The sequence below is a fragment of the Vanessa cardui genome, chromosome 17 (assembly GCF_905220365.1).
Source record: "Vanessa cardui chromosome 17, ilVanCard2.1, whole genome shotgun sequence".
In the NCBI taxonomy this organism is placed as follows: Eukaryota; Metazoa; Arthropoda; class Insecta; order Lepidoptera; family Nymphalidae; genus Vanessa; species Vanessa cardui.
The window spans coordinates 5,755,301-5,775,786 of record NC_061139.1 but is presented as its reverse complement, the minus strand read 5'-3'; the positions used below and the strand labels follow the sequence as shown (position 1 = coordinate 5,775,786).

Below are 20,486 nucleotides of genomic sequence, written 5' to 3'. Positions count from 1 at the left end.
ACATGTTATTAAATGTGTTAATAAAATAAAAACACAGATCGATAACATAGCGTTAATAACAAAGTGCATACATAAAACGAGGTTGGAACCGCCGCCAGCCACAGTGACCCGATGTATGGATCTTCGAAATAGCGTGGAAGTAATCCAATTACACTTCACTTCTAATAGCACGCATTTAAACACGCACCACCACTAATTATTGTCACTGCACTGTCACTGATTTGGGATTTTCCCCACTGCAATCCAAATGAAACACTGCAATCCGTCAGAGGAGGTCGCAGATACACTGATCTGGCGGCGGCGGCATCCATATTTTGTGCGAAGACTAATGACGAACATGCTTACACTATATTAATTAATAATACCTTGAACTTAATTCCACAATTATGACAAGCTAAAGCGAGGTTTTTCGGTATATTATTACATACTCTTATTAATAAGTAATTGACATCAATGCCACAAATAGAGCGACAAAAACCGTCAACAGGAACGTCGCAGCAGAATAATGAGCCATCTGCTAATATCAATAAGTATCTTCTTAGTTTATTTTTAATGTGTTAATAGCAAGTTAACATTACTGTAAATAAACAGAACAAAATGTAAAATTATAAGTATCCAAAACAAGACTTGAACTTAAAAACATTAAGTTACTTAGATTTTGCTGCCATTTAGTATTTGTATATATTTAATATAGGTGTATAAGAAGTACACGAGATATTTAAAAATGTTTAAATATTATTCCATAGTTATGATTTTTTTCGCTTTCTAAACGTGAATTTTCAATAGCGGTAATATTATTATCTCTGTAAATATTAATTTCATTAGAACTCACAAAACAGCCAAATTATCAACATATAACATCAAATTGACGTGATTTTATTAGTCCGAAAAACTTGAACAATCTATCACATTCATACTGGAATTAAAAGTCGACGAAAGTGTCATCGAAAATTTATAAATAAAGGCATTAATCAAGAACTATCTGTAGCGCACAAAATAACTGAGCTTTTAGCAAATTGCGTGAATCTAAACTTCATAAATCTTATCTTTTTAAATCTTTAATTCTTCTTTGATTGGAATAGCCTTAAGTTACTATATGAATTAATTTTAACTTAATTAAACGAAAGGATGCTTCAAAACGACGTCTGATATTATTATTTATGTATAAATTAGTAATTTGAACGTAGTCATTGAGTCTAATAGAAAATTTGGCTACTATGAAAACCAATATTGAATTGGTTTACTAACTAATTTATTAATTTCGATATCTTACTATAATTAATATAATAACTATAATTTAGTTACACAATTTTGCTCTTATATTGATATTAATGTGTTTTTAATTTATAATTTGTAAAAAGATATATTCTAGAAAGTATACAACAAATACAGGTACAAATTATGCTTATGCTTTAGATAATACATATTTTAGGTATTGTTCTAAAGTCACAGCAATATATATCTTAAAATATTTAATGTAGCAAGGTTTGAAACAACAAAACAATGTAGCGTTAAGTTCTTTATCCGTCGTCAGTCATATGAATTAAATCACATTTCATATCTTAATGTTATAAATGGTTTCTAAAAAGATCGGAACAGCATTACTATTTATAACATGATACTAACAGATGGCCATTGCAGCTAAAGAAACAAATACTTACGAGAGATGATAGCGCGAAGTGGTGACAGGTGCAGGTGCAGAATTCACGGAGGATGAAGAACCTGAGTAGCCAGAGCCAGCAGGCGACGAGCCGGCTGAAGGCGCGCCCGCGGACGATGGTATAGCGGCTGGCTCGTAGTACTCAGTAGTAAGAGTTCGTTCGTCCAACACGTGCTCAATGTTATGAGCCTTTGATGCAGACTTGATGTCCATAAAGGCAACAGTGGCACAAACGCCGCTATTAGCAGCCCCGTTCGTACTCGCACTTGGGCTCTCCATTCGTCCCAACAACTTGACATTCTGGACTCGGCCATAGCTGTAAGAGACAAACAGTTATATAATCCAATTAAAATTCATATACACATCGCATAAAAGGCTACAACTTCTTATTTCACCACTTTCTTCATATTGTATTGATCCCTCCCTGGTTCATTAATAATACAAAATAAATGTTATCCTGAAATATATGGACATTATAATTATGCCAAGCATAAAGCTAAACTATCTATCGTTTTATTGTTACAAAAATAATAATTAATAATTTTAAAGTGAAGAGACGTTTTAGGAAATAATTGTACTACATATACATACTAAAACAATTACTTTTTCTGTATTGAAATAACACAGCAAATTAAAATTAATTAAACTTCATTAAGTTACGATTTCTTTTTGTATTTACGTATTATAGAACACTTTAAACACATCAAAATTACAAGTTTAATCAATAAAAATCTAAAATAAATTCTCATATAATCTATAGTCTATTTCAAACGAACTACGAGTTTGAATTTACATTACATTAGAATGAAACTAGAAAGAAAAAATATAATGTATGTGTCATTTGATTAATAAATGACCCAGAAAGGATAATTAATTTTATTATATTATAGTTTTTCTCATATTCAGGCATCACATTTTTTTAAGATCGTTTGATCGATTGGGTTAATAGAAAACGTTCGATACTAATGAGTAAGACTAAAAAACTGTGTTGGTTTTTTATTTTAACCTGTTTTGGCATTTCCTTTATCTTTTAAAGACCCGAGTTAGCCCTTAATTATAGGTAAAAATATATCTAGTCTTTTTTTAATTATATAGACCCCGACTTACGCTACCCCTATTTACGCGAATTCGGAGTTACACGGTTTTTTAATTTTCGAGTTTATTTGTCTTTCGGAAAAAAACTGTCCATTTTTTTTCTGCACTCAGACTCAGGCGGAATCAGTGTCAGAGTCTGATGAAATTAGTAATGCGATTGTGAACACGTTGTCGAACTTTGTAGACAAATTGATTTAGAAGTAGGTAGTGTTGGCGTTCAAGAACTGCTGCATTCATACTATCAGGAGCTTACAATTTATGAGCTCATAAAAATGCGTAATTCATTGCTCAGCGTAAATCAAAGGAAGACATTGAGAACCTTTATTCTATGGACCCTGTGTTAATGTTAGTTGGAGACTTGTCCGAAGCCCTCAGTCCTATTGAAAAAGCGATAACAATTTTAGAAAGCATAGATTTCCAAACAAAGAGCACATTTTGGCACAAAACAATATATACGATATATTACGAGAGAAGAAAAACTCATTGACTAGTAAGATGACGGTTTAGATTTTATGAAACCGTCTAAATTTAAATAACTCGGAATTATGTTTATACAGTTTATAGTAATATAATGACATATTATCTACAATTAGTTACACATTTATTTCCTAAATTGCTTTGTTCTACTAAGTCTCCGGTCCCAATTGAACATACTTTGTATGTTAAAGACATACTAAGTATGTTCAATTGGGACCGCAAAATGCAAAATTTTACCTGGACTTACGCGGATCGCGCTCGGTCCCACCTATCGCGTAAGTTCGAGGTATTACTGTATGTTATAGGTATATAAAAAAGTGTGTAAAACATTTTTTTTTTCTTAAGAATATAATTTATATCGTTCATCATCCACTTCACGAATATCTGTTCTACTTAATATCTATTTTTAGAAAAAAAAAATTAAATAGCGGCGAAGTTCTTAGCGAAAAAGTTTGAAGGGAAATTAAGAAGGATTTATATAGTTGAAAAAAGTTGTAAACACGGTAGTAGAGTTATTAACAAATAACATGGAATATGTTCATCATTAGAACCCTTTTTGATGGTATGGGGCTTATATTGGCAGGAGATGCACCTAATTGAAAGTGAGTACATTATGATGTAGTAGCCGATTATAAAGTTCAGCGGTCGGGATAATCCAAACCATTTCAAAGAACATGCCGCTCTCACTCTGGATTTTGCGAGTTCTCAAACATCCTTGAGAAAAGCCAATCCAACGAACAGATCAAAAATGGCTTGATCATCAAGAAATCGAGCCTTTCTATCTTAAATATAGTTAAATTCCATAGTTTATGGCATTAATAAAGTCACAGAAATGAATAGTTCATTCTACTTCAGGGTTAATCATTTTTTAAAAAGAAAAGTTAAATATTTTAATAATAAATAAAAATTTTAACAAAAAGAAAAACCGACTTCAAACAAAACACTATTTTAAAACAAATGAATATGCACGAAAAAGTAATAAAAATAATTGCGTATCCAACATATTTTTTAGAGTCTTCCTAAGTTAAATGAAATGAAAAATATTAGACTACTTAAAAGTCGATTAACGATTATATCATGTAGTTATAGTTATTGGTATATTTGGAGCCGGTGTCAGCCACGGTGCCCTTGCCCCAACAATCAAAAGAAAGAAGCGATACGAGCCCCTTGATTGATCCAGTATATTATTGTGTAAAAGGTAATTTGTAAAAAACATACATATTAGTTAAAGTATTCTCGTATTGTTTTTTGATAGATATACTGTAGGGTTTTATTGGCTGACACCGACTCCAAATATAACAATAATTATAACTACATGATATAATCGTTAATCGACTTTTAAGTAGTCTAATATTTTTCATTTCATTTAACTTAGGAAGACTCTAAAAAATATGTTGAATACGCAATTATTTTTATTACTTTTTCGTGCATATTCATTTGTTTTAAAATAGTGTTTTGTTTGAAGTCGGTTTTTCTTTTTGTTAAAATTTTTATTTATTTTTTGATTTTAAGTGAAGCTGATGTTGACTAACTAATTTTTTTTAATATGGATAGATTAAGCGTTCCGTTTATATGAGTCAGAAACTACTTCGAGGACAATTTCAAAGGAAACTTGCGAATAAAGCAAAAATAGACTTTCGAAAATGCGGCTTTAATACGTCACGCGGCGTAAACTACAAGGATCCCTCGAAAGAGCTGTAATCGAACTCAGCAAAAAAACTTTGAAAAAGACCAACTATATTTCGTACATCATATGACATCACATCACATACACAAAATTTGATTAAAGATAGTAAGAAATTCTGCCCTATATCGCACCCTAACTGCGAGCCGTATAGGAGTTCCATCACTACATAGTATAAAACAAAGTCGCTTTCTCTGTCCCTATATCTTTAAATCTACGCAACGGATTTTGATGCGGTTTTTTTAAAAGATAGTGTGATTCAAGGGGAAGGTTTGTGTATATAATACATGAACAATATAGTAAAGAAACACTGATAATTTTAGATTTTTGCGATGTGATGTCGTAAATAAACAAATTCTGTAGTATATTTAGTATCAGTATTGCACCCGTGCGAAGCCGGGGTGGGTAGCTAGTTGATTATAATATTCGACTATGATAGTTACATAAACATAACCACATTACGGAAGGTGACTCAAATATCCAAATAACCTATAAATAAAAGATTCGACTGAGTATCGCTAACGTGCTCCTCAAAATTGTTCCGTTCCCTTCCGTTCTGTTACTTTGTCATGGATCCTGTACTCAGAACCTTACCAAACTTTCACCAAATTACCCTTGAAGTATATATTTTATAATAAAAAAAGAATGATCAAAATTGGTTTAATTCAATCAATTTATCACTTGCTGTGTAAATTCTTTCAGATAATTTCGCTGGCTTTTAATGAAAAAGTGAAATTCCGCTTCTTTTTTATTATTGTATATTTAATTGTACTAATTTTCTGTTAATTTATCACGGTTGAGTTTTTTAAACCATATGGTATTGGATCCAATTTAATCAAAATAACAATGTCATAGTGATAGCGGGTCTTTATCTAAAAGGCTTTTCATCCAGAATATGATCTGTAGTCATACTTTTTTTTAACTCTTCCACGACTAATTGGCAGTCATCATTATATTCGCTATACTCATTGGTATTTGCTCCATTACATTATCGATTATCACATTTCTTGCTTTAATTTTCTTTTTAATCAGGTGAATAGAAATTTTAATCGAATTATAACGATCTACATGATATTTTACTTTGAGTGTTTGTAAATCTGTTATGCTAGAAATTTTATGAATGTCGCTATAATAGTAATTTTTCTGTAGGGTATATATAACGGATATATAATATATAACGGAGTCACTCAAAGTTGCAGTATTGATTTATGAAATTTTTCGCAGATTTTTATTCATTTTTGCTAATGCTTTATTAGCTTCTTGCTCACAAAGAACACATTTTTCACCTAATAGAAGTTTGAGACATGTACTGTAATACTTCAACATTTTTTTTCTGAGGTACCATTGTGAAGTTTAATTTTGCTTACTTGCATAAATTTAAACGTATTTATTTTTATTTTTTCAACAACTTATGCAAATATATAAACGAATTTAAGTTTGCAGGTGAGATAATAATCCATCTTGTCGTTAGCTCAAAGCAACTTACAAGGTGATTATTCTTCTGCGTATTTTTATAATTACACCAAAATAGGAGTGAAACAAACAACATTTGCAGGGCACGTGTCATTTATAACCGAGCTATCCAAAAAACTGAACAAACACTTACTGAAACGAGTTTTTAATAAAACTATTAACTTAATTATTGATATTTTTGCAATGTAAGATTAACTATTAAATCATTGTAATGAGTGGTAGGTGGCTTTGTGGGAATCTAGCACAAAGGAGTAAGAGTCCCCAGATTACGGAGTAAGAGTTACTAGATTATTCTACCGGAGAATGTAGAAAATCAAAAAATACTAAAATCGAACAAATAGTTCAGAAGTTTATCAGTGTCCAGATAAAATATAATAGTTTAATGGTTTATAGTTAATGGTGTGTCATGTTGTTCACATTCGTCATTTTTGAAGACTAATAAATAAATGTTATAAAATAGATTACCAACTTATAGATAGCTTAGAATAGCTTCAGTACAAATTCGGGTATTTAGAAATATTACATATGAGATGTGTCAATAAGCACGTAAAAACAAGCGAGTTGTATAGCCTATTCCAATGGAAGATGGAAAAAATATAAAAAAAACCTTTAGATTTACATATTTCATGTGATTTGTTAATAGCTCGGGTACATTGTGCGCTACTAAGAGTTCATGATTTATATATATTTATTTATAATATAACATTACTACTCTTTACTTGTTATTTCCACTTTAAAATTACTTCGAAAATCCTGATAACGGTTTCGTCGACGTCCATCCATAGTGAAAATTTATAACAATCAAGCTCTCAACCAATGATATCGCAACAATTTACTGTCAAGTGTTGTTTATTTAACATTTTTCCTGTTATGGTTTTAATAGAGTACACAATGCATACACATTAGGACAGTACTGGCCGATAAATCGGTTCGTGAATGATTTTATCAGTACGAATTCGGATAGTATTACACAAATCAAATCAATTTTATTCAAGTAAACTTCATAATGAAGCGTTTTTGAATCGTCAATAATCAAATACTACCACCGTTTCGGAAAGCAGCTTCTAGCGAGAAGAAACGGCAAGAAACTCGCATAGTTGCTCTTTTCAAATAAACACATTTACAATGCTGTTATTGACAGTAATTAGCGTCCTATGATGGAACCCGAGCCTAACTCCAGGCGTTTCTTTCTAAAAAGTACTCTTTTAATGAATAGTATGATTTATTTATTAATTTAGTCTTAATAATATTTTTAAATTTTGAAAATGGTAAATTGATTATATTTTCCGGTATCTTATTATATATGCGTATACCATTGCCCAAAAACGTTCTATTTACCGTATGCAAACGGAAACTGGGGGTTACAAGTTTATTCTTATTTCTTGTATTAATAGTATGTACATCAGCATTGATAGAATAATTTTTAATATTCTTTTGTATAAAGATTATATTATCATAAATATATTGTGAAACAGCCGTTAATACACCTATTTCTTTAAATTTTTCGCGTAATGATGTCCTGGAGCTAATATTGTAAATAGATCGGATAGCTCTTTTCTGTAGAATAAAAACAACTTCAATCTCTGCTGCATTACCCCATAACAACATTCCATATGACATAATACTGTGAAAATTACTAAAATAAACTAGTCTAGCAGTACTTATGTCCGTAAGTTTTCTAATTATTTTTATTGCATAAATGGCACTACTTAGTTTTCTTGCCAGGGCATACAAATGGGTGCCCCACTGCAGTTTGGAGTCAAGGGTTATCCCTAAAAAGACCGTCGACTCAACAAACTCAAGCCTTTCATTTTTCAAAGTTATTGCAGAAGGATTTGATTTGACATTTGGCAAGGAAAACAAAACACATTTAGAAAATTATATTATATACTAGCTACCCATCTATTATTCAGGTTATAATAAATGTATTTAATAGAAAAAATACAAGGTTGCTCCTACAGTCATAAAAAGAAAATTCACGCTCAATAAGTTCTAGGTTTAAGTTCGGTCTCTGCTATAATTTTCTATTTTTATATAACGCCTATTTTAGGTATTTAAAGTACCCGTCCATAACGTCCACGCATAAACAGACATGCGCATTCAAGTAAATTACACTGGCAACTTTGTCATTAGAAAAACATAAAATTACGATAATAACTGATGCCAAAATAATCTTAAAGAAAAAGGAATATTGAGTAGTATTATTAAGTATTTTTTCAATAAATTAGAATCTATTTAATAGACAAACCAATCTTTATTAAATTAACATCAAAATATTTTAAGCCAAAAAAATATAAATTATTATAAACAAAACTTTAGCTAGATTGTGACATTATACTTAATTATTAATTTATCTTCAAAGTACCTAATAAATATTCAACTAACTCATAAAAACTTGTATCGGGAACAATGACTTATTAATATTGTTATCTATTAATATTGTTCCATGTTTCAATTATATAACTAAGAACTGAATATATATAGGTACATATATTTTAAATAACCGGAAGACCTGCGTAGTCTTAAATATATTTCGATTTGTTTACTTGCCTCGTAAAATATTTATTATATTGGCAGATTAGACGTACGTAATAAGATGTACAAATCCTAAAGATGTACTATATTATAGTATATATGTATATTATAATTTTTCCTAAATAACATGTATCATTATACAGAAATATAATATCAAACATTGAATCAGATTTTTTTCGTAGGTTTTAGCTATAAATTATCGAATTAAAAAGTAAAAATATTATAAAGCAAAGAAGACAACATAATTGGTATGAACACGTCTAACCGGGCGCCCTCGCTGAGCGCGACCGCGCCGCAGCGGGCAACGCGCGTCGTCATGACGCGGCGAAACTACAAAAAAAATGCGCCGTTGCCGCTTTGAATGTGGTATCGAACAACAAGCGCTGTTGCCACTTCGTCAGACTTGCTTTACTACATATTTCATTATATTTCTTCTTTATAGCTCGTCATTCGTCGTTTGTCTTTTAACGAAGTTTTTATCTTTGTTTGTGGCAGCATAAATATAGAACGTGAATCACAAGGAGATACGAAAATGTACTTAGTTTTAGAATTTTATTTAAATTACGCAGTAACTATTTTATATAAACAGTTAAATTAGAACTTACTACGTAGAAAGCAACGTCGAAACTAGAACAAATTATAAGGAATGAACATAATATACTTTCAGATAAACTTTATTTGAGATTTTTTAATTAGTTACCGCTTTTGAATTCAATAACAAAATACATCTTAATGAATAAATTTACGAAATTGATCTAAACTACCATAGTTACTATGAAAAGATAATAAGTATTGTTTTACATTATTCAGCAATGTCATCTCTGCTTAATAATTACAACTGTATTTTATAGAAATAATACGTTATATGGATAGATAACGAGAAACTTAACAGCGGCGAGTGATTAAATCGGTCGATGTCTAGTGCGACGTTGCCAAGTTTACTCTTACAACATGGCCGCGCCCGCTGTGCCCGTTTCCGTGTGAAACCAACTTGCTGCGTCTGTGTATAAAGGCATAGGCACTGGTAGTGGTGCGACGATGATAGCGCGAAGCGAACCGAACAGCAGGATGCGAGGGTATGAGGGTGGGGGGAAGGGCAGATACCGGCTTGATGACGTCAGTCTACTTTCTGAATAACTACTTCACTTTGTTATGCTGACTACATACAACCTGGTTTGGTATACACATTTTCCTGTATTAGCGTTATAAATATAACTTATTTTAGTTTTGAACGACTTAACTGCAGTATATTAACGTATTCATGTCTTTTAATTGTACATCCTTCTTAGAGGGAAAGTCTTAACATGCTACAGATTATTATTTGCATAGAATTATTATTTGTTTTATTAAACTTTATTAAACAATTTGTAATTTTTATATACTAATTGGGTAATAAAATACATTGGAGCGCTTAGGTTCACGTTTAAGAACAGTTTACAATGAATCATTAGTGCACCGTTCATTCGCATGCTAAAGTAAAACGGACGAGTTACCGTTACAATGATCTCGGCAAGTGAAGATACATGTATATGCACAAACAATATACACAGTATTAGACGCATATATCTGGTACTATAACCATAGAGATATTTTAACTTTAAAAAATTGTCAATACTGTTAAGATGGTTTATAATGTTGTAAAAAAACTCCTTTTGATCCTCAATTTATTCAATAATGACAGAAGGCTAAAATAAGAAGTATATAAAAAGGAAAAAATGTGTAATTGCGTAATAAAAAAATTGATCTGGGTTATCTACAAATATTTATTACAACTTTCGAGCATAAAATGCTTATATATTTCCTTCACATTCAATTACTTTAAACTCAAATTACTTTTAAGAAGACAAAAACAAAATAATCATAGTATATTATTTTTATTAATATGTATATATATATATGAAAAAATAATTTTACAAAAATGTTATTATATTAGTATTCATTAAAATGAAGAAATTTATTAAAAAATAAAAATGCATTGTAAACATAAAACATACCAATTAGGTTAAATATAACCGTTTAATTAATTTTGTTGTTGTGTGCATATTGGAATAAAGAGTTTATTGACCTCAAAAAGTACAAGCCTAGGTATTTTAACTTTCACCAAAGAATAACGCGCCATAGGTTGTACCATACATTTTCATCGAATTTGAAAGTTTTAAAATTGAATAAATCTGACGCGCCTATTTAATTTAAAAAATAAAAATATTTTTTAATTTATAGGTTATTGTGATCGTGAAGAAAATGTTAGTAGTGTTTGGTATATTATAAAGATCAAAATTCAGAACTAAAACTACTTTTTAACGCAATAGACTTGTTTATGATCAAAATCTGAAAACATTATAAAATTATTCTTCATTAACTAACACTGATGAAAGAAGTAACTATAAATATTTAAATATTATTTCGGGTAATTTTGATGCTAAAATATGAGCAAGCTTCTGTACCGCCTGACATTATCACACCTCATAAGATTACGATAAGTCATAAGCCGATGTAACATGTAATTATCAACCAGAGTGTATCGCCTATTATTTTCGATAAATTGAGACATATGTGTATCATATAACAAAATAAATAAAAATATATATTATAATTTTAATATTGGAATAAATAAACCATATTTCAATATCTAAGTCAACCCACACATTGCGATTATGAACTTGAAATTTACCAATATAATTATTTTTTTTTCTATTAATTTGAAGGAGTAAAATCAAGCAAAATGGGCAAAAGTGTGGATGAACCGAATGTGGTTGGTTTTAACGGGGACGTAATAATATTCAACAAATGTGCGAAAACATTAACCTACCAAATAATTTAATAAAATTACATATTAAATATAAAAATTATAATGTATATGATCAGAATTAATGTTATTTTATCACAAACCGGTATCTTTTTTTTTATTTACGTGGGGTTCCTTTAGTTCTGCCACAGAGGATCCTTTTTATTTTTGGGTTAGTAACCTTATGGTAACTTAATAAAAAAAATCATTTTTATAGCAGTCAATTATCCGAATACTGTAATACAAGTCATAAATATTCAGCCCAGTCCTAATACATACGATTAATAAAATGTACTAGAAGTGAAAAAAACTGCAACTATGTAATTAAATTTATGTTGTAGGTATATTTATAACGTAGAAAGGTACAATAGCGCGGCGCCCAAGAGTCGATTTTATAAAACAGGCCATCGCCGCCAGTGCGCAACAGGGGTGAGGGGATAGGGGTTCAATCCGGTCGGGTCGGTCGCCAAGCCTGCGGCGGCCCGGGTTGCTTGCGCAGGTCGATAGAGCAGGGCCGCGGGTGGGGCCGGGCCATACTGCACGGGGTGGTGCCCTCAGTGTCACCACGCGAAAGTTGCATAATAACGTTACAACATCGCATGCTCATAATTATATCAAATATATTTGTGCCTCAATTATAGGTTCTATGCGACCAAACGAAATATTAGTAAAATATCAAGAACCTATTATGATTATATGCATTTTACATGAACAATCAAATTTAATAAGAAAATATAATAGTAGTGCAATTTATGATAAAATGGAAGTAGATTATTCTAAGATATTGACAATTATACTACGATTAGCACATTTGGATTAGCCATCAATAACAAAAATTCAATGAACTGTAATGTGGTTTAATACTAGTATTATTTATAGTTACGATTTATATTGGGCCACACACTTTTTTTGTAAAAAAACTAAAATAACAAATTACATAAGGGTTTTGATAGTTTTAATTCCCAGTCCTATATATATGTATTAATAACTAGATACATTAAGTACATGATTGGGTGGTAATAATTTATTACAAAAATATTGTTCGTTAATTATAAGCACCTCATTTTAATAATAATCGTGTAAGTTATGCTTACTGCACGGCCGCTGTGTTTTACTACGTTGTTTGTATTTAAGTAAAAATTTTAATCAGTAATATAACAACGTGTCACAAATGTAAGTTTGTCCATAATCTAAGTATTTTTCAGTTTACTAGGTACACACATGTACATTAAAACCAATTTATTAATTTTAGTTTAAAAACATAGGAGTATGTGACTGACAATTTAAATATACAGCACGGGAATAGTACAAATATAGATTACGTAATATATATATGTATTTTATATTTCGAAATGTTTAAATTAAAAAATTGTCCGTTCTTAGCATCATACCTGAAAAATAAAACGTAAATATGAATTCCAGTATAAAGTAATCGAACAACAATAAGCAAAATGTTTTTTACGTAACGAATTGTATTATTTTATTACGAATTATCGTTCAATATAAGCCTACACATACATTCAGAACCGCGTAATAACGACTATCTAGGTAGGTAACTCCGAATTAGCCCGATACGTACAAATATGCGACGTTGCCACACTTCTCGCCGCGCTGGGCGCCACTACATTTATCCAAGGCGAACAGAGCCGTAAGGTGTGCCGATCGACGGTTAGTTGCCAGTTAAATGCGAGTGAACCGACTCAACGTGTTTGTTGGAGAAGGCAAAAACATTTTGAATATTATTTAAAACAGTTAATTTTATGCAAATTACATATTTAGTAAATAAGAATAAAAATCTTCAAACTTAACAATATGAGAGCTATGGGAATAATTATTTTTTTTTTTCAATAAATTGTTATAGAATATGTTATTTAAAAAGAAAAAACCGTATATATATATTTGTTTATTTATAGCTAATTCATATTATAATAACACTAAGATAACAACTTATAAGCAAGTCAAGTGAACAAAGACACAACCAACAAAACAACGCGAGGCCTTAATTGGAAATTTTAATACTGCGGCTTGCAAATTTGATAAAAAACTGTTTTTATATAGTTGCAGTGAATTATAAAGACCATAAATTGAAAGTGGCCATAATTAAGAACTAAAAATGTAATAGTATAGTCAATTTAATTTTCAAATTATAAAAAATATGTGACTAATACATTTGTAAAAGGATTTTGTTTTTCATGAACATATTAACTTATAAGATAAATTCAATGCTAAATAATAATGTGAAATACATATAAATGATCAATGTATACTATACAAAAAATATCCGAAATAAAATATATAATAACATCTGTCTAATATATTTCTGCTCAGAAGGTTGACGACCCGACACCGGTCCCCGCCTTCGCACCAATGTTGCTTTTGGAGCGCGACATTGCAAAACAGTGATGGAGCAGCATTTTACTGTTTGTTGCTGCCGAGTGGCGTACTCAATATTTAGAATAAGTATTAATAGTAAGTTAGTTATTGAGTGACTTCAAAATGGTGCTATTATAAAAAAAATCATTCGGAATTTATTTCAACATACCAATTCAATTTTTCAGTCTACCAATAAAGTATATTTTTTGACGTAGACATTTTAAAAATTGGCTTGGTGTTTTATATATGACTAGTTTCTGCCCGCGGCTTATGTTAGTGCAAAGTGGGACGTTTTCAGCGAAATGTTAATTATCCGAAAAAAGGCGTAGTCATCGATATACGCAACGTGTTAAATTCAACTGTACTCAATTTATTGAAAGCGACGAAATTGATTGTGAATTAGTCGATATATTGTTTTTGACAAGACTAATGGTAGGACCACGCGACACGGATGGCTGTACAAGTTAGCAGTGCAAACAAAAGTCGGTGTGTTGGAATAATCTAAGCTTTACACGAAAAAGTCTGAGCTACTCATGAAAATTGAATGTATGTGTCTACGTATCGGAGGAAAATATTTGAAGTATCAGTGATTAATAATGAATTGATAAAAAAATTATTGTAAAAGGAATGACATGTATAGAAAAATTAAAGATTTTTTCACATTTGTAAGTCTGTGCCAAGTCTGTGTCGTGTGGGCCCACCATAAAACATGAGTACCTACCGAAAAATGGGATGACAAATGTACACAGTATTATTGAGAAAATGACATACAATCAAAAACATTACTAATTTTTTTAAATGTTGGTAACATAATATTAACTTATGCTGAATACAACACCCCAAAAGCCCCCACCCAGAGTTGAGAGCAGCTGCATTTGCAGCTTGTACATATAGTATGAGGGTATGGGCCATCGTGAACCACACCGTCTTGCCTTGCTGAGCAAGCATACAAAGCTTTTTTAAGGCCAATTAGGCTTTACCTTCCAATTGACCGAGAAAATGAATGAGGTTCTTACCATCAACTCGAAGTAGTCCATTAATAAATATCAACTGAGACAGCAATGAGAATTTTCTCAAATCATTGAGGTTCGACCATCGGTTAATAATGCTCAAATATAGGTCTTTTTAGAATTACAGACTAGATTTACACGAAAAAAAGACATTAAGACACAAGTTTAGTCCAACTTTCGAGAAATATTAGCAAGGTCTGAGGTGTCTACGGTACTACCGTACGCATAGAAGTGCATACTGCAGATATTATTTATATCTGCAGTATGCACTTCTATGCATCTACAAACATTTTTTTCGTTCTTTATATGGAAGTAATCATTGAAATGCAGAAAAAACAGAATAAGCGATAGATATTACGCAGCCTTGTGGAATACCAAAATTCAGTGCATGCTCCGTCGACAACGACCTTGATTCTCCGATCAGCTTTCAATAAGCTGAAGATCTATTTGCATAATTTCCCGGAAATATACTATAATCCTACTGAACCTTGAAAGAAGCGCTTTGTGTTTGTGGTCGAAGGCATTCGCTGTATCCTAACTGGCTGCTAATGCCTACTTGGACTCAACGGCTTCCGATTATGTGTCACGTACCCCCCTTTAAGATAACCTAGTGAGCAACAACCCTGACGAAAACCATACTGGCGCTCACTAATTAACTGGTGTTCTTCTACATACCGCAAGAGCTATCAGTTTATAATGGACGCCTTGGAAAACAAGGAGGTCATGGCTATAGAACTGTAATTGAACGGGACAGGATGGAAAAGAATCAGGTACACCAAAGCATCTTCGAGACGACATCTTTCCCTTTCCTACAACAGCCAAAGTGGGAAATCAGAATTATCAAATATGTAGGGAATAAGGGAGGCACACCAGTCTTCACCTAAAGCAAAGACGTTTGTGAAGTACCTAGAAGCAGCTTTTTTTCCTATTTATTGGTAAACTATTACAACTGGTATTTACATCATGAGGCACCACTGCATTAGCCCAGGCTTGGTAATGTTTCGGCATGTCCCAATTGTGTGGAAGCTACCAAACCAAGGCAGAGAATTGACACCAATGGTTACTACACACTGTTTATTGTTGTTTCTAAATGCCTACTAAATGAAACCGAAAACTCAATTTATAATTATGGACCATGATTTGAAAAAAGTACTTCTTTAATCAAAATTGTTAGGATTTAACTTTTTTTTTGTAACTCTGTCATCAAAAGATGAAAAAAATTATTTATAAATAAAAAAACTATTTTTTTTTTTAGTTTTTGTTTCAGTTACACACAGTACACTAAAAATATGAGATAACTATATGAAAATTTGTTATTAAAATTGAGGCTGTAGAACTGTAGAACAAAATGAAGTATTAAGGAAGATTAGAAACTCAGTAATGACTACATTGATAATATTTAAAATAAAATTTAAATAATACATACATCACCATAACATATTTATATATATTCAACTTTTCTTGTATGAGATATTATATTTTAGCATTGCAGATACTACAATTCACCAAATACCAATTATTGCTTAATTTACCACATGAATATGATGGTTATTTATAATGAACCGTGGTCTCTGTTAATTGCAAAATTGGTAATGTCACATGTTAGTGAGTGGTCACTGACATCAATATACTGTTGCCATAAGAAAATATTTGGCAATAGAATACATAATAAGTGGGTGGTACTTACCCGGACAGTCTTACACAAAGCCCAACCACCAAGTATATAGTCTGCCACAATCAATTTGTTTCTATAGATGCACTACCGATAATAAATAAACAAATTGTCTATTTGGATATTAGTTATTAAGAAAGTTTTATTTCACAAATTATTTTTTAAGAATAAATTTTTGGAGGAAGTCATCATTGTCATTAGAGTATGTAGTTAACATGTTGACATTTATGTAAACCAGCATGCATGCATGAATAAAAGTGGAAAAATATAGCAATGTATCATATTTAAAGATGATTCCTATAATTCCATTACCCTTTTGATTGAAATTAGAAAAATTGTATGAATTAAATTTAATTTTCATTTGTATATTTTTAAAAATAAGTAAACCAATGAAAGTTACATCTAGAAAGCTACCTTGCATTTAACACTTAATGACTAACATTTTTATGGACTCTTAAAGAGTGTAAAAATAATGTTTATTTTTAATTTTTTATATATATGTTTAATTTTTTTTATTTCATCATTATTAAGATTTTCTAACATTATATAATACAGTAGAGGCTAGATTTTGGGTATAAGTTTTGTCATCACCTTTTACAACATTACTGCTCTGAGTGATAGACAACAGGGTGAGATTTTTATTCGCTGACTAGAAAGTTATATTGATATGACTCATGTTAGTGTGACATTCATTCAATTTTTATAAAAAGGGATATTGTTGTAAAAACAAAATAATTTATTTTTTCAGTATCATGATCAAAACTAACCTTCCATTCTTTAAAGACACATCTTAAGTATGTAAGCTCTGTGTAGTACAACTGATGATTTGTCTGTATGATAATGTTTAAAAGATGCCTAGCCTAGTTGTAAATGCTGGATTTGTCATTTTATATTTACAAAAAAGTTGATTTTGAAAGGAACAAACTAACTGATGTACCTATTATGTCAGTAACATAATATCTGAATGATATCATAAATTAGAACTTCCCAAAATGAAATTAATATTTTTAATAATAAACTAAACTATCTTAAACAAAAAATAAAATATTTGTTGAAACATTTTATTTCATTATATAAGTTATTTTATAGTAATTATTTTTAATCTATACCAAAGTACATATAAATACCCTTATCCAAAATTAGTAAGTTAAAAATAATAGATGAGATCATAATAGATTAAGTAAAATGGCAATATTTAAAAAGCATCATTTGCATGAATAAAATATACATATTAAGATAGCCTGGTTAATATCGAAAATATACTATATACACTTCTTGCATCAAACATGACCACATTTTGTGTTGAATAGTTATACGCCTTAGAGTACACATAGAAATAAAATTGTCATGATGATTGATTTCTTTATTTCAATCATGATGTTCACTTAAACCTTAAAGAAGATAACTTACAAGTGCCCTCATTCTATTTATAACGATCAAGTCGTTGGGAAACTAAAACCGACACATTGAACACACGCATGCTACGAGACATTGAACGAGTAAATTAAAATGGCGGATGTCACGTAAAAGGTTATCAAAATGTACGGCAGCGTTTGGATTGATCACCTCATATCGCCTTATTATTATATTTTCATTTCTTAAACACTATGTAACAAATAACATTTTTATGTTTTTTTTTCATAATACCCTATTATTATAAACGTGCTAAAAAATAAATAAGATAATAGTTGTGATGACGGTTACCGAAGGACAAAATTCTATTCTTTGGCTGATTGTTTTAAACGTAAAGGTTTGTTTTATTTTTTGTGTACCATATGTAATCATAATTATTGTAAGTGATGTGTATCTGATGCATTTAGAGTGAATTCCTAGTAAATCTGTATGTTATGGTTACATTCATTGTATTTAAATCGTGTTGTTAAGGGTGCATCTGAGAATTTTTTTATCCCTTTTTGAAACAAAATATTGTTAAACGATATCTCACTCTTTTAGCACGAAGAGTGGATATATACTTTTCTTCGTGTTAGACCGTCAATGCTGGATATTTATAGCTAAATGGCGCATTGAAATATTCGAATGCCCCAAAATGATTAAAATACGTGTTGTAACGAATTTAGCATTCAAGTTTACATTACCATAAATTAGACATACTTTATACTAAATTGCTATGGTATAAGTGGCGTAGTACCATGAAGAATTCATTCAATTGTTTACTTTATGCATACATGTATATCTGGAATCTAAATATTAAACAGTTTTATACGAATAAAAGTTTCGTATACGTATGTTATGAGATTTAAACACACACGGTCTACATCAAATTATGACGCACTGCAGTACATTGTCGAAGTAAAATCAGTCGGTCGTGAATAGATTTCAGTGTAATTTTTCGTTGCTTATATTATATTAACCATTTAATTTAATTGTTGTGTACTGAAAGTTATTAATATTTTAAAATGATCCTGTAATTAGTTTCAAGCTACAAAAAGATTTCACATCAGTTCAAACGTCTCAAATAAATTCTAAAAAGGTTTCTCATTAATTCGAAATACTTACACGAGATACTTTATGATATCCTGGCAAAGATAAACGAGCGCTTTGCTCTCATACAATTATTTATCATTACACGAAAATACAGGTAATAATTATGATAAACGATAAATAAAATATAGACGGCACATGATGTATATGTATATATTAAACCTACCGTTTAAAGTGTTCTCTTATTCGATCTTCACGTATGTTATCGGGTAAATTTCCAACCCACAGGTGCCGAGTCTCTCTAACCATCTTGCTTCGAACTCCACATTAGGAATCATTACCCGTTCGCGTCACTACGTGGCAAAAATCAATTTTGCACACAACCGTGCTGTACACATTTTGATGAATTCACTTTCTAATACACTAACAACATCGTTTTGATAACACAAGTTGCACTTCGCGATAAAAAAAACAACACTATCTTTCACCTCACGACATTCGAAATTTCTTCACAATATACACTTCACTATAAACACACTACGTAATAGACGCGAGCGTACTCTTCGCAGCTCTCGAATTGACAGTGAAGCCAGCCTCGACGCGAGTTTGCCGATAAGCTCCGCCTTCTGACCGCTGCCGCGCAAAGTGGAGTAGGGTAACCCGCTACGAAATTAAAAATTCCTTACGAATTTAAAATTTATCATACGAAATTTCTTTATTTGAAGAATTAGTTATTAATCATTTGATTGAAATTTGATTGTTATTTTATAAAAGAATTAATCTATATAGCAATTCTTGAAAAATTACGTCTTCAACCCTGTACGAAAAACTAAATGTAATTTACAATACGTTGCATATCAATACTTTAAGCCAAAATATTTAGTTGTAAGATGATTCTATTCAAACATATAAATATTAAAGACTCTAAAACTGTAGTGAATGGGCAGCCACGGCGGTCCGCTGGCCAGCTTACCCCGATTTCACCCATCCCTTTCTATTTCTTGTATTGCTATCTCGCTTTAACTCATAGCAATCGACGCCAGTGTTGTATTAAGAAAAATATACCTATATTGAGGGTAGCAAAATTGTGACTTTTAGTCTACAACTAGTGAATTGAAAAGACAATAGTTTACATAATTATATTTACGATCAATTTCAATTAGAATAATTACAATTTAACAAAATTTACCCAAAATTTATTAGTAAGTCACTAATATAATTTAAAATGAATTGTTGCTCAACATTTCTTTTAAAATTAATTATGTATGTTACTTGTTCTG

The 20,486-nt window shown here is 30.8% G+C and overlaps 1 protein-coding gene across 3 annotated transcripts in view; it reads right to left on the bottom strand.

Annotated features, from left to right (window-relative positions):
- The window catches only part of LOC124536808 (protein split ends-like), a 77,217-nt gene extending 57,414 nt beyond the window's left edge, over positions 1–19,803 (bottom strand). For all 3 annotated transcript variants that reach the window (XM_047113413.1, XM_047113414.1, XM_047113415.1), the window contains exons 1-2: positions 19,433–19,803; positions 1,662–1,976 (exon numbers count right to left, since the gene is read on the bottom strand). In XM_047113413.1, coding sequence (XP_046969369.1) covers positions 1,662–1,976; positions 19,433–19,515 — 398 coding nt within the window. In that variant the 5' untranslated portion in view covers positions 19,516–19,803. The remainder of the gene's footprint in view (positions 1–1,661; positions 1,977–19,432) is intronic.
- Positions 19,804–20,486: the final 683 nt, after the last annotated feature.